Raw genomic sequence first — 19,155 nt, 5'->3', positions numbered from 1 at the left:
GAAATGTTCTTCAATCCAGCCAAGTGTTGCTAGTTGTCTGGTGACAAATGATGCAAAAAGCCAGTTATTTTAACAGCACTTGTTAACTCACAGCAGCACTATGTCTACTAGGTGCAAAGTACAAGAAGAGCTATCCCCTACTACACTTAAGGATACTACAGTTGGTGGTGCACAACTTTGGAAGAGCTCTTATTTAAGCCTCAGGAGAAAAACACTCAGAAGTGAATCACCAGCTACAATAAAAATCCTAGAGTTTCCTCTGTGTTCATGATTCCAAAGGTCCATAAAAATTTTATGGATCCTCCTCTTCATTTAATTGTTTCTTCTGAAGGTTCCATTACGGCCCCTTTGGCCAAGTTTGTAGATGTTGAGTTAAAAGATTTGTCTTGGTTGGGTCCATCCGTACTTAAGGATTCCAGGGACTTTCTTAGACAGTTGAAACCGGATCTCTTTAAAGAGAATTTAATATTTGTTACTTTAGATATAGTGGATTTATTTGGGAGTATTCCTCACGATATTGGTTTACAATGGTTGGAACAAGCAATGATTTCTGGTGGACAATTTTCCAATAATGATTTTAACACCAGTTTACTGTTAATGGGGTTGTTTTAAACAACAATTTTATGTTTTTTGAAGGTGAATTTTACAAACAAATTAAGGGAGTGGCTATGGGGGCTAAATGTGCCCCCACTTATGCTAACATCATTTTAACCTGGTGGGAGAACACATATGTGTTGAATAGTGAATTTAAAAGTTGTTGTTCCCTTTACAAGCGTTTTTTGGACGATATTGTTATTTTTTGGACGGATACCATGGATAGGTTTTATGATTTTCTGGAATATTTAAAAAGTACATCACATTTTTTGCAATTTACACACAATATAAACTTACATGAGCTTATTTATTTGGACGTTCACATTACATTGGACCAGGGTATGTTTGTCTCAAAGGTATATAGAAAAAATACTTTTTCAAATTCATATTTGCATTTTACCAGCGGTCACCCTTTTTTTTCAAAAAAAAGAATTTACTAAAAGGACAACTTGTCAGAATTAGTCGTATGACGTCCACTGACAAAGATTTTTATAATGAGTGTGAGTTTGTGTGTCGAATGTTTCTAGAGAGAGGTTATCCTATCCAAGTTATTGAGCAAGTTACAACAGAGGTAAAAAATGGTAGATTAGGTAGATTTGCAACTATTTTGGGAGTGGATGCTCCCTTGTGGAACCCCTCTAGTCAGTTCAATCCTTTTAGTGAAGGTAAGTCAACTTATGTTTTGGACTTTAATGGAGATGCAGGTACCATTAGGAACATTATTAGTAAAGAATGAGAGAAATTTAAGGAAATTTCTGATTTGGCCCCCCTCTTTAGGGATACATTAACTTTTACCTATAGGAAAGAAAGGAATTTAAAAAATCTTTTTGAATACGGTTGTTCTTCTACAAAACAAGTTAATACCAAAAGGATAGGGACTTTTAAATGTGGTACATGTTCTCAGTGCCCCTATCTTATTAATTCATCTACTTTGGTAATAGGTAGTAGGGACAGAACTATTACTAGTAAATGTTCTGCCAATTGTAATACGAGTGGAATTGTGTACCTTGCTTCGTGCAGGATTTGCAGTTCATTTTACATTGGCAAGACACAAAGAAAACTAAAAACACGCATATATGAACATATGTACGAAATAAGTAAATCAAATTCTAATAATGCTTTGTTTAGACATATGTCCATCTGTCCACAAATTTCATTTTTGTTTTTTGTTTTAGAGGCAGTTCCTAAAGAAATCAGAGGGGGCATGTGGGAAACAAAACTTGAATACCGTGAGCTTTATTGGCAAATTGTCTTAGAAACCACGGAATTCCCTGGTTTGAATGACATGTTGTCCATTCTTCCAGTTTTAAAAATAAGATCAACCAAGTTGTAATTGGCATTTTAGTCCACTAGAGGGCATCTATTTACATATTTATTTATTTATTTATTTATTGCAAAGCTTACTTGATTGTAACATATTATTAAGTATTTATATGAATATATTTACAGTATTTTAACTAATGTGCATGTTGGATCTTTTGTAATTAATCATTCTAGTTTTTATTAGTTTAAAACATTGTTTTTTAGACTTTTAAAAATGTATTGTAGGAGTTTTAGTAATTCAAATTTGCATACTTATGAGTTAGACATGCATATTCACGTTTTGGAAGGGATTAATTGTTTGTAGGATTTGATTGGTTCTTTTTTTAAGCCATTAGTTCAAATTTGGTATAAATTCTGTCCTTTGTAATTTCATTGCTTTTTACATCTGATGAAGTGGAAAACAAAAACATATTGGCAAGACTTACAACGTTCGTGTATGTGGGTGTATTTGTGCAGGAATTGCTTAATAAACACTATTCTTTGTCAGTTCTCTCCCTTTATTGGACTTCCACAGTGATTTTTTGTGGTTTCTTTACACTACACTTGGAATTATGAATCCCTTTTAAGAAAATGTTTCCCCAACTAGTGTTAGCAATGGAAGCTTTCATTAAGAGTTCACATATTATACATCTGCTTTCCACTGGCAACTGCCCCCACCCTGCTGAAGGGAACACATTTTGTATAAATAAGATTCTTTCACACAGCAAAAAAGTGAACATCTAAGATGTCCTACATTTGGAAGATGATACAACACAACAGAGAGTTAACTGAAGCCCCAGGAAGAGGAATGGCTATGGCATTTCATGTTTGCTAGCCTATGAGTTGCTTTCCATTGAAATAACAAGTGCCATCATAAAAATCCAGTAGACACTCACCTACTCTTGGGTAGAAAAAAACATTTCCCTGCAGTGGAACTGGCAATGAGGCCTAGTGGTGTTGTTTAGGCACCCCACTACCATATAGTTATCCATGCTTATCGACAAAGGCTTAACCTTTAGAAGTAGTCCAGAGTCTGAAGAGTCAAGAACTTGTCCCCCACCCACCCACCAAAAAGTGAGCTGGATAAGTTTTTCTGCTTGACTCCCATCAATTCTGAACCACAGTGGATTTGTAGTGAGCTCTCTACCGCTAAAGCAGCATGTCCAAAGACAATGACGAACTTAAAGGACAACACCTTGCCTAAATAGCATTTCATTTTTCCAGAGTGTTACTTTTCTCCCCATAAGAAAATCCTTACATTACCATACTGTGACATTCCTATACTATTCAGTTTTTTTTAATGCACACAGTGTTGAATATGAATGAAATATCATGACACTTACTTTAGGAATTTGTCTCTCTGGCCCTTACACAAACTTCCCCATCACATGTAAGATTTTTAGCCAAGGAAACTTGTATAACAAGGTATTTGTAGCCCGTTCTTTAATCACCCACTGGGGTCATAAACTTTTTGAGTCTTTCGACATGTGGACAAGGTAAGCTTCACTCCCCAGACCAACAATCTACTAATCGCTTTATTCCATCTCAATTCCCAGCCCTTTTGAAGTGTAATATCACTTATAGCTGTCTTCCCTCTTCTGGGGCCATAAATCTACTGAAATTCTGGGAATTTTACAACTTTTTAACTGCATAGTTTCACTTTGTAATTTCAGAGAGAAGAAACCTGATGGCAAACAGAAACAGACTTTCTTGAAGAGACTATAAATACAAGAATCACCTAAGAACTCCTACACACTACTTTAAAGAAGGAGAAAATGGTTATTTCATGGTGAAAATTTGGTACATGGGTTGTGGAATGAGACTCCACCACAATAAGAAATGGAAGCACAAGAATCACTATACCAAATGGTCCACTTTACAAAATCATTTACAAAGACAGACAAAGCATGAAGACGAAATGAGCTGGTACAAACATTTGTGACAACCAAGGATTCCAGCTCCTCCAACACCATATGACTACAAATCCCAAATAAAGTACAGAGGACAAAAGCATTTAATTAGTGTAATATAAAGTGTCATAATGTTTTGCAAATACTGAGATATGGCATTTTTTTATTTAAATTTAGACATTGCTCAGTTTGAAGTCAATTATATACACACATACAAACACACACCAACATATTCATATACATACTATAAAACATTACACAGTATTTATGGGTGTCTGTATCCCAGTTATCCATTCTATATGACTTCTTTAGGCTTTTCTCCCCAGCCCTCTGCTAAAAATGGGCTCTGTCCTAGTTGGACTTTCCTGGTAAACAAATTTTAAATAAATAAATAAATTATCATTCCCCACTGATTTTAAAAGGTTGTTGTAAACTGCTTAATTAGTATACAGAATAAAGATGTATGCATTTTTGAATGGTGGTTTTTATTATTGTTTGGTAATACTTTTTAATTTTTCCTGCACTGTCAGTTAATTGGAAGTATTTTAGTAGTGTATTAAGCAGAATTATGCAATGAAGGGGCATTATTATTACAAAACGCATAAGCTGACTGGACAACTTAATCATCATGCCCACTGTAATTCAAGCATATATCAACAGAAATGTATCTGAATTCTAATGTATTTTGGTAGCTAGGCTTCCTTTTGGCATATGATGAAAACACCATTCATAACCTATTGTACAAAAGATGGAGCAGAACATGAGGACAAATTAGGACGTTCTGCAAAACTCTGCACAGTTGAGAGGAATGGTTGGTTAGCGGCATTATGAACAATTGTACTACTAATAATCGTACCTCTCATAATTTAACATTTTCTGTTCAATTTGTCAGTCAATAATGCTATACATGAGAGTTTTATACTATTCTCTCTCTTTTTTCTTTAAGACACAGATAGAAAGAAAGACAGTCCTAAGGAGATGACGTTTCTCTTACACAACATAATTTACTATGCAAGAGTATGCATCAGTTTTTTAATTTGATGGCTTAATTAGATTAGCAAATTAAACTTGCACTATTTTTCTGGTAATGCTACTTACCAAATGTCTGGATGTGGTCACTGTTTTTTTTTTTTGTGTATTGAAATAGGAATAATATGTCTATGTATATTTTAACATATGCTTTTCTAATCATAATTACAAGTCAGACTGGCACACAAAATAAGTGGTCAATACCAGGCATTCTTCAGTTTGTATAATACAAGTGCTGCAATAATCAAGAAAAAGTGAGAAGAAACAGTTCATGCTGACATGTTCAAGGATTGTTTTCCTAACTGCCTTAGTATGTACAGCCGACATGAAAAGGAAAAGAAAATTCTAGCAACCTGATACAACATGATTACACATGCCTGGTTGTAACACTGTTGAGAACTCCACAATGGGCATTCCTTTTTGATAAGGACTGACAATACTATTTGCTTTACCAGAGTAGGATGTCTTTAGTTATCTCCTTTTAGAAAGGACCAATATGTACTCTGTCTGCTTGCAACAGAAGGAATTTGCTAATATTGGAAAAACACTGAGAAAAAACTGATGCCAACATCTGGAAAATAAAAGCACAGTTGCTGCTCTAGAATCCTCAGACTCAATGAAGCATATTTTTAATACAGGGAACTGATTTGTCTGGCATGCATTATCTTTTAGGATGTGTGTGTGTGTGTGTGTGTGTGTGTGTGTGTGTGTGTGTGTGTGTGTGTAAGTTATTTTCTACATTTAAGGCAATAGTTGATGACTTAAAGATTTATCAATTTTTTTTTTTCGATCTGACAAAGTCTATAAGACGAAAGCTTTCCAAATAAAGCTTCTTTAAACAGTTATTGACTCAGAGCGACTTATTTCAAAGATTTGGAGGCATTTAATATGAAAACTTTGGAACTTCTGGATAACAGCTTAGGTTCACTCTCCTTCCTGAACTACAACCTGCTCTCTAGCTATTTTCTTTAGCATTTACAACAGAACCTTGAGGGAAGCCACAAGCTACAGTTTGCCTACTGGAGAGGATTCCATTTATTTTGATTGAGTATGTTCTATCTGATAGCTAGTTAAACTACAAATGGGTTGATATTTAGTTGGGTTCGCCTATTTAAGAAGTCATAGTGGGGAATGGTTACCAAATGCTGTGGCAAAATCCAGATAAGCTGTGTGGACTGGAAGCCTTTCATCTAGAACTTTGGTGACTTTTTTGAAGAAGGTTACAAGATAGAGTAAGAAGGTGCACGGTACCCTTGACAAAGCCAAACTACAAAGGGTCTAGAATATGCAAGCATGTAAGTTTTTATTAGTTTCACAACAGTTTGTTCTATGGCTTTACCAATAAGGTTAGCAAAGCTGATGGCCCTATAGTTACCTGGGGTCAGTAAAGCAACCACCCTTACAGATGGGGAAGACTATGGTGTTTCAGCAGTCTGCATTTGCGTACCCAGTGGACAGACTGAGTGAAGATGTTTGCGACAGGCTGGTTGCCAGGAAGCAGCCAGATATGCTGTTGGTTCCATGGAAGTGTTATTTTTATTTAGTTAGTTAGTTTTACAGGGCCCCTTTAAATTCTGTTTTTTTTTTTTTTCATTTTAAGTTCTGGCCCCTCACAGCTATGACCTGTTGCATTACCAGGCTGCGGCACATAGCTCAGCAGAGATGCAGAGTGAAATTAAACTTTTTTTTTTTTTATATATACAATGTACAGGATTTTTGCTGCGCTTCTGAACAATGTTCTTGGAGAGGGGTGAAGCAATGAGCTCCTTTTTTCTTTTCATTTACTGGACATGTGAAGTTATCAGTGATCCATTACAACTGTGTTCGTAAAGTATCACAAAAAATAAAACATATGGCAAAAGTAAGTCTGTCTCAAGCTTGCCAATCAGTTTAAGTACATAATCTTAAAAAAAATAATGCACCACTTCTGTCTTGTAGTGAACAAGAAATGTCTACGTTTATTAAAACATTAAGTGCTTTTCTTCTTTACAGGTAACGTAACTTCATAAAGCCCTGTTAATTTTAAGGATCCAAAGCCCTTACTGTTATATTAATACATATTCTGCTCTTGTCTGCTATAGAACAAAAGTATGACATTTAAAACAATAATCACTATTGTTCCTTACTGTTGAGAGAACTTCGTAAAGCTCTATTAATTGTACTGATCAAATATAAAGGAAAATGTGGTCATACATTGTGTACTTTTAGTATGTTGTTGGCATTTGCTTACAACTGTTCATTAAATTTCAGTTAGAAGCAAGATAAATGAAATCTATGCTTTAATGAAATTCTGCCTAATTTTCAAAAGTGCAAAAATGTATGTAGGACATTTTGTCTGCATGTGTCTATAAGAAGAAGTTATGTACTCACCATAACGTTCCATCTGAGTAGTTATACTTCATTTTCTGCAACCTGTGGGTATTCGGATCCATATCGGATCCGAGCCGGCAACATTTTCCAAGCATCTGCTCCAAGCTCCTCCCCTTACGCATAATCCCTCACATCTCTACTTTCTCTCAGATCGAGTTTGCCACTATCCAAACTATCAACAACTCAATAACAGCATTAACCTAGAACAGGTTCAGGGGAAGAAGGGCGGGACGATTGCAGAAAATGAAGTATAACTACTCAAATGGAATGTTATGGTGAGTACATAAGTTCTTAATCTGAAGTAGTTAACTTCATTTATCTGCAACCTGTGGGACAGTCCCCAGCTACCAAAACTCCTGGGAGGCCCTCATGGAAGGATATTCCTGAGCATCGCAGAGCCAAAGGATGCTCTCCCTCTAGAGATCAAATCCAACTTATACTGAGAAACAAATGTATGTGACCTTGCCCAGGTCGCTGCTGCACAAATATCATCCAGTGAAACCCTAGACCAAAAAGCAGCAAAAGTTGCTATAGATCTGGTAGAATGAGCTTTAACAGGACCAGGTGGGGACAGACCTTTATCCTTATAGACTTGCAGTATACACTGTGTAATCCATCTAGCTAAGGAGACCTTGGAAATGGCTTTGCCCAAAAAGGGTCTAGAAAAGGACATGAATAACTGGTCAGACATTACGAAAAGGTTTAGTCCTGTGTAAATAGAAACAAAGCTGTCTATGAACATCTGGCAAATGCAGTTTATATTCACCCTTGTTCTGAAAATTTGGAAAGAAAACAGGCAGATTAATCATCTGGTTAATATTTGATTCACAGTAAACTTTTGGTAAGAAAGAAGTGTTCGTGTCGGAGCAAAACCCTGTCTTTATGAAAGATCAAGTAAGGGGGCACGGCAGACAAAGCTTGGATCTCAGAAACCCTTCTGGCCGAAGTAATGGCCACTAGGAAAGCTGTCTTCCAGGATAAAAATTTCAAATCTACTGACGCTGCTGGTTCGAAGGGGGAGAGCAACCAACGCCTGCAGAACTAGGGTAAGATCCCAAGGAGGGACTGAATCTTAACCGAGGAGGGGGGTGTAAAAGTAAGGTGCCTTTCAGGAAAGCTTTACACAGTCTCAAAGAGGCCAGAGCATTCATATTTTCACCGACATGAAAATAATAGATGGCTGCCAGTTGCACTTCTACCGTAGAGGAACTAGCCCCTTGTTGGAAAATACTGGACAAAAACTCCAACACTGCAGGAACCGGGGCTGTAAAGGGATCTAGGTTCCTCTAAGAAGCCCAAATAGAGAAGAGTTTCCATTTGCTGCGATAAACCTTCCTAGTGGAAGCTTTGCAGGATGCCACCAAAATAGTCTTTACTGAAGATGACAGACCGGGAGTCCTAGCAATCAAGGAAACTGGAGCAACCAAGCCGTCAGCTTGAGGCTGTCCAGATCAGGCGAATAGATGCCCGAGGGACGAGATGAGATCCGGGCAAGGATCCAGAATCCGAGGAGGAGTTAGACAATTAGACCAGAGGAAGGGGAACCACACCTGACGAGGCCAGAATGGGGCAATGAGGATCACTATGCACCCCAGTCAGCAAGCTTTCTGAAGAAACTTTGGAATGAGAGGTAATTGGGGGGCGGGGTAAGCATACAGTAACCCGGGAAGTTAAGCATGGACAACAGCGTCTCTGGGGGAGTCGCCTGGTGAGGGGATCAAAGCGAAGAACTCGCTGCACTTCGCGTTGGAAGGAGATGCAAAGAGATCGCAGCAAGGTTGACCCCACGCAAGGAAGATCTCCTCCGCTACTGACTGTTTCAGAGACCACTCATATGGCATTAGAATAGCCCGACTCAGTCTGTCCACTAAAATGTTGGAGCATCCCAGGATGTGCGTTGCAATCAGAAACCGACTGGTGGAGATCGCCCACTCCCACACTCTCATGGCCTCGCGACAGAGAGGGTAAGATCTGGTTCCTCCTTGTTTGTTGATGTACCAGACAACAGACATGTTTGTCTGACTGAACTGCAATCGTCCCCGGGGGAAGAACAGCATGAAAGGCTTGCAATGCTAAAAGCACTGCCCTCATCTCCAGAACACTGATATGCAATCTGGTTTCAGTCTGGGACCATGTGCCTTGGACCGTCCTCCCCAAATAGTGCTCCCCACCTGAGCTGGTAGGCGTCCGTGGTCACTGTGGCTTGGGCTGTGGGTGATATGAAGGGACGACCTGCCAAGATTTACAACGATTGAAGCCACCAGAAAAGAGACATTTTGCAGGCCCTGCTGATTCTTATGGGATAGTCCATGGGGAGGTCTAGCCGAGACCACTGAACTTCCAGGGTCCACTGAAGCACCCGCATGTGAAGGCGCACACAGGGAAGGATTGAGATTGCTGAGGCCATGGAGCCTAGAGCTCGGAGAACATCGCTTGCTGTTGGCATTCTGGGGCCAAGGATCACTGACACATGAGCCCGTAGGTTCTGGACCTTGTCCAGTGCGAGAAAGACTTGCAACAGCAGAGTGTCTAGCCGTGCCCCTATAAATTCCAAGGTCTGTGTCGGGTTCAAGCGGGACTTGGAGATGTTGATGGTAATCCCTAGGTTGACTGCAAGATGCAGGAAGGAGTCTCTGGCCATGCAAAGTAGACACTTGGTGGCAGCAGCGAGGAGCCAATCATCTAGGTAAGGAAACACCTGAATTTCCTGAAGCCTCAGGTGAGCCGCTACGACTGCCATAACCTTGGTAAACACCCTGAGGGCTGTGGCGAGACCAAAGGGTAGGGCTCTGAACTGGAAATGATTGGCTTCCAGCCAGAAGTGAAGGAATCTCCTGGAGCTTCTGCAAATTTTGATATGGTAGTAAGTGTCCTGGAGGTCTATCGAGCACATCCAGTTGCATTCCTGGAAGTAAGGAAGAATGGACTGCAAGGTGATCATCCAGAATTTCTGCTTGGCTATGGTCAGGTTCAGGGTTGACAGGTCCAATATAGGCCTGAGGTCCCCCGTCTTTTTTGGCACGAAAAAGAACCTGGAGTAAACACCTAATCTGGACTTGATCTGGAAAACTGAGATTTTTGGAACCACATCCTCTTTTGCCCTCTCTGATTCCTAGAAAAAGATTTTTGAGGGCTAGAGAAGGGGACTCCGACGGCAGACAGATTCTTCCAGTCCTTCTCGCTCTGGACCAGGGTGACATGTACTGTCTTCCTGAACAGGGAAGAACCATCAAAGGGAGCATTGGTGAATGATGCCTTGAAGGGGTCTGCGAATTGACATAGTCTGAGCCAAGAGTGTCGCCTCATAGTTATGCCGGTCCCAGCCGCCCTAGCCACTCCTTCCATGGCATGGGAAAGAAGACGCATGGCCATGTTCAAAACAGACTTTAGAGTCGACATTTTCACCAACAACAGCTGCTTGTCCTCTGGCGAGAGACTCTGGGGGCGACATAGCGAACTCCGTAACTAGGTCTCACTGAAGTTGTATGACGTGTACCAAATAATTCAGTGCTCATATAGAAAATGTCGCTGAAGAACAGACTCGCTTCCCAAATCGATCCACCACCCTAGACTCCTTGTTCGGAGGGTGGACCAAAGAACTTTCCTGTGCTAGCTCTCTCTTGATGGCAGCTGCAACCACCATAGCATCCACCGGGGATCCCTTGTACCAGGCCTGTCTGTCTGTGGGAGGAGAGAGGATCCTGTCCGGGCATTTAGGGATTGGCTCTATGGTGACAGGCTCCTTCCATGCCTGCGTGGTAATGAGGTCCACTAAGGGATCTGCAGGAGGGGATACCCAGGATGTAGATGTCCCGTGCCAAAGGCCTCCAGAAATACTGACTCATCCATAGAGGGTTTTGTGGCTGACCAACCTCTCCTCTGGTGGAGGATCTCCATGATGTCTCCAAAGGATCCACCTGGGGGTCCTCTAGCACAGGCTCTCCCTGGGACAAGCTGATGGGAGTCATGACCAAATCCACGGGAGCCTGGGTGGAGTCCAAGGCGATGGGCTGGGGTTTCAATCTTTGGGAGAGAACACTCTCCACCACTTCAAAGGCTGAAGGAGAGCGCACCTCCTTAGCAACCAACAAGGAGGAAGATCTCCCCGGCTCCACCATGAGGATCGGGGCTGAGGCCAAGGTAGCCGGGGTTCTGAAGGAATGGCTCAGATCTGACAAAGTTGGAGCCAAAGTCACCTCCGTTCCCTTGGATCTGACTCCCCATTCTTGGCCCCGAGAGTTGCTCAGATCCGAGCAGGTCTGATCCGAGGTCCTCAAGGTAATCGCCGGTGTCAAGGCTGGAGGAACAGTCAGTGCTGAACCCCCAGCTCCGATTCCATAAATCCCGAAACCGCAGGTCGGATCAGGCAAAGAGAGATTGGACGGAAGAAGGGCATGAAGGTCCCCTCTCCAGCTGGAGAGGGGCCTGGCAAGACTCCCATTTGGATCTGGGTCCGAATGAACCTCCGCATCATCCTGTCCATGTCTAGCTCCGACAGACTCCTAGTCAACCGCGAGGAGGCGACTGACTCAGATCTAGCTGGTCTATGCGATGACCTCGAAGAAGGCCTCTTGTCTGAGGGTTCAGTCAGCTCCGGGGAGAATCTCGGGGAGTGGAGTTGAGGAGAGGTAGTCCTGACAACTTTTGTAGGTGGGCCAGGAAGGGGCTCCCACTCTGGAGACCGCTTGCGGTGCCTTTCCCCTCTCTTTTCCTTATCTCTCTTGTCCTGTTTGTCTTTACTTTTAGTCCCCACCTCAAAAGGCTTAGAGGGAGGTTGAGTCCCAGCCTGGGGGGGGGGTTGATCGGCTACTGGAGCCGAGGTCACCATGTCCAAGGCAGAAATGGTAGTAGGCCCTTAGCTACCAGCTTTGCCTTCCTTTCCTTCAAGGCCCTAGGGTTGAATCCTGCACACACACTACAAGGCAAAGATAGGTGGGGAGCACCCAGGCAAATAACACACAGACTGTGGCCATCAGCTGGTGAAAGCTTGTGGCCACACACTGTGCATTTTTTAAAGGTTGGTTTTGGCTGCTCAGCCATCACAAAAACCTACTCAGCCAAAACTAACACACACACACACACACACACTAAGGTCGGGTTAGGGCTACACACTAACTTTCTAAACTACTTTTTTTTATTTGAACAGAAAACCGACGAACAACGAAGGGGAGGAAAGGGCTGATAATCGACCACACACACACACACACACACACACACACACACACACACACTAAATATATCAGAAAAAACTTCCACTTACTACACCCAACTTGGAGCTAAAGAGACCACGATGCGTACGCATGAAGCGGCAAATGAGATCTGAGGGAAGGTAGGAGATGTGAGGGATTATGGGTAAGGGGAGGAGCTTAGAGCAGATGCTTGGAAAATCTAATTTTGTTACATTTATAACATTTCAATTCACATTTTTGCATCCTATCCCATTTCCTCACAAATAGAACATTTCCTTTTATCACAGTTACTTATCACATGTCCCCTTTTTTATACACACACACACACACACACACACACACACACACACACACACACACACACACACACACACACACACATACAATGTTTTGGGTTGTCTCAACTATTTTACAACACCCCAAATCTCCTCTTCATTTATCATGCTTGATATATGTATATTTTTTCTCTTTCTATTTTTAACACAATCTTATAACCTCATCCACCAGTCCATAAAACCCTTTTGTTAAACTTCTGCAATGTCCAGTACTTCTTTACACAAACTTTTGAAATGTCCTTTCAGAGTTTCTTTCCACCTCTGTTCGAAACTGTACATGAATTTTCTTTTTTGTTTCCCTGTTAAATGTTTTTATTACATGAAGATTCCATGGTTTACAGGCTTTCTTTTTTTCATATTCTCCAAGAAAATTTTCCATTGGAAAAAGTCTCAAATATAATTTCACAAAATGTCTCTGTTAGTAAGAATAAATACTCTTACCTCATGTGCTTTTACACCCAAAGGAGCTATTAAATTGTCTCTCACTTCATACCTGTCCATTTCTTTGTCTTCTTTATTTTGAATCCTTATCACATACTTCCATTTTTCAATTTCTTCTGCCTTCTTTTCTGCTACTTCCCTTTTGCCTTATTTTACTTTCTCTGCATGTGTTTTCTTTTCTATCTCACCACTATTCTTCACGATTGTCTCTGTGTCCTCCTTTTGTATTTTCTCCATAATATCTGCCCAGGAAACATCTCCTTCATGTTCTGGGTCACTCTGCATCACCATTTCTTTAAGTAAATCATCACCATTTCTTTAAGTAAATCATCTTGCAGCCCTCCTGACTGTAGGGTTGTAATTATACATCCATCATTTGCCGACTCATTTCCATCAAAAATATTTCTTTGAGACATCTCCTGAGAATCTTGCACAAATTCTCCAGTCTCAATGTCTGCTTTCTCCTCCATCTCTCCTACCATTCCATTATCTCTTTCTCTCTCCATCTGCCTCCTTGTTTCTCTGGGCCCCCTCTGCACCTGGAACATAACTGGAAGTGCTCCAGCAAAATGGGTCCCACTCACAACAATTAGGGGAAGTTCATCATGTCCTGGCCAAATTTCATCTACTAGTATAAATACCAACTCAGGTCTACCCTGAAAACAAGCCACTAGCCTAGTAGGGAGTAACCCATTCAATAAAGGTTAAATTAAATAAATAAGTCACATGGGCTTTCTCCTTCCTCATTGGGGAAGAAATTACAGAGCACTGCTTGGAACAAAACACTTGGTGCATGGCTGACTGAAGACATGTTAGCAAGACCAGTGCCAAATGTCTACTGAATTGCTTGTAAGGCCCAGAAATATCAATGTCAGTATTTGTTTTGGATGGAGAAGTGAAAAATACCTGAAAACCTGGGCCACAGTCTAAGACCATGCTTTACAAGTTTTCCACATCCTAAACAATAGCCCTTCCTAAGACTGGGATTCTGTGAAAAACTGACTACCTCATGCTGTTTTCCTTGCATCTGCAGTGTAAGCTCAACACCTGCAACTGCAACACAAAGGAAGGAAGGAGGTCAAGTGCAATGCCAGCAAGTGGCAGGCAGGACTGATACTGAATAAGACTGACTAGACACTGGTAATGGAAACTGGGTGTATGCAGAGGGAATGTCAAACCTTAATCTGACTAAAACAGGATTATGCTATTTATATTTTGTTCTACTTTGACACAATGTCTCTGAGTGGTGTGTCCCTCAATTCTATTGGGCATGAGAGGAGCCATGCTGTTCAATATGCAAATTCCATGTTAATTAGCTGTCCAGATTTTTGGTCAGATTTACCTACTTTTCAAGGGCCTTTGTGCAAATTTTCAATGTCTGCATGTTTTAAGAGTTGAGGGGTGGCCTGAAGTAGCACAGGGGGCCATCAAGGTTATGAAGTACTGGGTGGAAAACACTTCTTAAAACACTGGTATCTCTGATACCTCTTTCAGCAAAGGCCTTGCAAAAAGTTAATCTATCATTGGAATCTTGTTAAGATTGCATGATGAAGACGTTAACCAAAAAGGACAGACTCACACACAGACATACACACATTCACACATTAAACAAAAAAGCACATTTCAAAGAGCTATCTTACAAACTGAATGAAATGCACATATAAAAGACTTGTAAAGGACTGTAAATGGTACTGACTAGTAGCACAATAACTACCACAACTGGGCAAGACACATAATTTACAAAAACAGAAATGACAGTACATTCCTATTATTCTGACCACATCTATGTTAATGTGGTAAAGCTGTGGCAAATTTAAACTTATATAACTTACTTGATACTTACCAGTTACATAAGGCCTAAGGTACTCGCATACTGGTGTTATCTGCTGTGTAACATGAAAACTGCAGTCAATTTTCCCTGGAAACTTATCTGCCAGATCTAGCAATGTTTTCTGCATAAAAAGGGGAAGCGTGATAAATTTAACAACTAAACATGCTTTTCTTTCATTTTGTATACAGATAATATTTTTTGACAATCCAAAATAAATATAAATACAACAGCACAAGTGAGAAAGATTTTAACTAAAACATACACTTAGCAACATGGCTAATGTCCTCTCAAGGGAAGGACAGGTACATAAAACCTCATTTAAATAGAACAATCAATCAGCATAAAAACAATAAATTAATTAACCAATAAAAAGTCTAATTCAAAGTAGTCTTCCTAGGTACACTCATTATTTAGTCCTGTAGGTTGCAAAGTATTACATTTCAATATAAAAATATGTAACACATGTTCCTGCATTCTTCTTCAAAAATAAATACATAAGAAAGAAATTAGTGCAGCAGTTATGCATTTTTAGAAGTACAATAGTGACAGCAGTTCTTACTAATGATTCTTAGTTATAGTCGTAATGGTTCAAGCCACTATTTTAGAACAAATAGTGATGAATGAAAGGGAAGCACTTGAATTACTGTTTATTAATTAAAAAGACTGTTTTATATTTAAACAGAATATTCCGTAGTTCACAAGGCTAGACAATAAATACTGATTCTAACATTAACACTAACAGCCAATTCTTCACTCCCCTTATGACATCACTATTCCACTTCAACATCTGAATTCTGTGCATTAAACTAGACTCCCTTCACACCTGGAGTCTCCATAGCCCTGGTATCTTCAAACTAACTGAAACCTGGCTGAAACCACTACATTTCCAATGAGCATATATCCCATCAGACTACAATATTCTTAGACTCTACCGACTTTCCAAAAGAGCAGGTGGTGTTCATTTACATTTTCAAACAATCTGCAACTATCTTTCTACTCCCTCCTTATCTAATGCTAAAACTGGCAACAACATTACAAATCAACAGCCGTAAAACACTTTTCATAACAGCTCTTTACATTCTCACTAACTACACAATCAACTCATCCACAATGGAAGATGTATATTCATAGGCTTTATCTAATACATTCCAAGAAACTATCATACTAGGATGTGTTAATATAAATTGGGACTTTCTCAAACCATTTGTCCAGCACATCCAACCACAGTAACTCTTCCATCTGCTGTGACTTTTACAACTTTACCCAACTAATTAATGACCCAATTATGTTCAACAAAACTGGTCTTCTAGTAGCAGCCTTTCTTGCCTTTTTCAGTACCTACAGCACATCCTCATGAAAAAGATGTCTAAAAGGTATCTAAACTGACTTCCAGGCAGTCAGATGCAGTTGCTTTAGGTCAAGATGCATCTAGCTCCTACTATCTTGTTTGAGTAGATCCAGTCTGTGAGGAAGCTTGTGGAAATCATTGGAAATTGTGTCAATGCATATAGGAACATTCTCAATCAAAGGAATGGTAGATCAGCTGTTCTCCAAGCTTGGCTGCAAGGAGTCCTGAAACATAATTTGCTTAGCTATCTGTTTTGAAAGAAGGTGAACAGATCTAACTGAGCATTTCCCACAGTTGGATTATTTACAGGAAAACCTCTTCTTTGAGCTTTCACTTGTGAGGGTCTGTCAAGGACCTCCTCAGCTTCTCTGACACTGCATTTGCTTTGACAGTATGCAATACAATTTCACACACACACACACACACACACACACACACACACACACACACACTAAAGTCACTTCTTGACAGGTACCAATATGATTCTATCATAGTCCATGTGGGCGTAAATGACCTGAGACATACCTCACTAGACTACATGAAAAGGGACATTATGGATCTCTCTGAATATGTGTCTCAGGCAAGTACGTGCCTTGCACTGAGCAGCATTCTACCTTCACTAAGGATGATGCCACAGTATGAACAGAAAATGATTAACTTCAATAACTGGCTTATAGTTTCTGGTGTCACTTCAGGAGGATCCAATATCTATTAGCATGGGAGGACATGGTTAACAGACCACACAGCTATGCCAAAGATGGTCTGCACCTGCCCCTCTCGGCTTTTGGATAGCGGTTAAAACTTTATCCACCCCCTTAGTGCCTTTTTAGTAAATGTCAAAATCACAAAACTACCAACATAACAAAAAAAAAAAAATTCAAACCAACCTTAAAGTGTTACTCCTCAATCCTAGAAGCATAAACAAGAAACTCTACACTCTACAAGCTCTCCTCACTCCAAAGAATGTAGACATCTGTGCTATTACTGAGACTTGGTTTAAAGCCACAGAAAGTACTCTGGCAGTGGAAGGCTACAGTGCCTGCCACACAATTAGACCAATAGGAGCAGAGGTATTTTGATCTACATTATTAGCAACACATACAACTCCAGGTTGGTTAAACGGGATGATGACCTGGAGATCATCCACTTCCAAGTCTCCATACACAAGGTTCCTTACCATGTCCTGGTCAGCTACAGGTCACCTTCTATGATCCGTGAAGCTCACAACTCTTACCTAGATCTACTAGGGGTACTCATCATCCAAACAAATACCCCTATTCATGAGAGTCTCACTACCCCTCAATAGACTTGGAAACATACACTGCCTCTAACTCACAGGCAGAATGTTTCCTGGATTTTATCAGCGCAAACACCCTGGACTGGATAGTGCGCACCCCAACTAGAGGATCGAATATGGCTTTAAACCTACTTAGAGGTGATCTCTGCTCGACTTACAAAGCCATGTCTGACCCAGCTCTGTTATAAATGCTACATCTAAAGAAATCCCAGTCCCTCCACACCACAGGCTCCAGAGACCTCAACCTCATCATCACAATCAACAGAACATGCTGAAGGGATAGGTTCATAACCCAGAGACTGCCCATGCTATGGAATAGACTTCCCATACATGTCAAGCAGAGCACCTCACTGGCCCTCTTCAAGAGAAATCTTGATGAGTGGATGGGAAATAGAAAATTCACCCCGGGGATCACTCCAGTGGCTCTACTCGACAGAGGCACTGGGAACTAAGGTTGGGTGGCACGATGCCAGGGTAATCCTATGGGCTAGGCTTGTAAAGGCTCTAGGGCCATTAGTCTAGTACACACCTATGAACCTATAAATATATTGTACTTAGTACTTACCACCATGGGACAGTGTTGCACCCCCACCCCCCAATTCCCATGTCATGTCCACATCGGTGAGGTCAGACCACAAAGCTGTCTGTCTCTCTCTCTCTCAAAATAAAACTCAACCCCAAAAACACAACTAAAACCATAACAGAAAGCATTCTAAAGCAAACTACGTCCCATTAAGCTATAATACACAGCCCACAGAGCATGCAAATTATAAACATTGTTTTTTGCAGGAGGAAAGGCTGCCCCCTTGAATCCCCACCATGTAGAGGGACTGAGGCCCCCACACCCACTGCTAATTAAATATACCAACTACGAGATCACACAATACTGTAGAGAGAACACATTTCCCAACCCCCATATTATAGCATTCTCATACAAAAGTCAGTAACATTTCCTGTCGACCAAATTAAACAGCCAAGAAAAATGATGATTAGTCACAAGTCAATCAGTTTAAGGGCCATTTTGGGATAGTGCAGCAGTGACCTCAATTCTGGAGGACAAGTGAGACACCAGTGATGTGGTGATATGCACAGTTGTCATGCCAGAGGCCTTAATGAGGCCCAGCAAAGCACGGGGCTGCAAAAGCACCTCTTCATGCCAACAGGGGCCAGACCCAGAGAGGCCCAAGTTATCATAAGGGAGGTCATCAGTCTCCTGATCCTTTTCCACATGTCTCTTATCAAAGTACTTACTTTGGACTGAGATTCATGGATTTCTTGGCAAATGCCATAGCAGCACAAAATCAGGCACACACACTTATCTTTTGTGTGTGAGCTCATAGAGAAACTGATGCCTTCTTCAGATTGTCCTCAAGGTGAAAAACACACAGTGTAGACAGGAGCTTAAACTGTGCTCTGGGCTGAGGCAAAACAAAGTTGTGGAAGACTTTGTGGGGAATCTTAATATAATGCAACTGGTCACCTTTATAAATAACTTTTCAAAAATTCTGA

General features: G+C 40.7%; 1 protein-coding gene across 1 annotated transcript in view; it reads right to left on the bottom strand.

Annotated features, from left to right (window-relative positions):
* Positions 1 to 19,155, bottom strand: part of OXNAD1 (oxidoreductase NAD binding domain containing 1) — a 369,327-nt gene that overhangs the window by 10,469 nt on the left and 339,703 nt on the right. Inside the window, exon 7 of the mRNA XM_044066774.1 lies at positions 15,014 to 15,122. Within this exon, the coding sequence (XP_043922709.1) occupies positions 15,014 to 15,122 (109 nt within the window). The remainder of the gene's footprint in view (positions 1 to 15,013; positions 15,123 to 19,155) is intronic.

The sequence above is a fragment of the Protopterus annectens genome, chromosome 3.part1 (assembly GCF_019279795.1).
Source record: "Protopterus annectens isolate FY-2018-M chromosome 3.part1, PAN1.0, whole genome shotgun sequence".
Lineage (NCBI taxonomy): Eukaryota > Metazoa > Chordata > Ceratodontiformes > Protopteridae > Protopterus > Protopterus annectens.
Note: the sequence above shows the minus strand (reverse complement) of the source record. Positions and strands in the feature narration are given on the sequence as shown.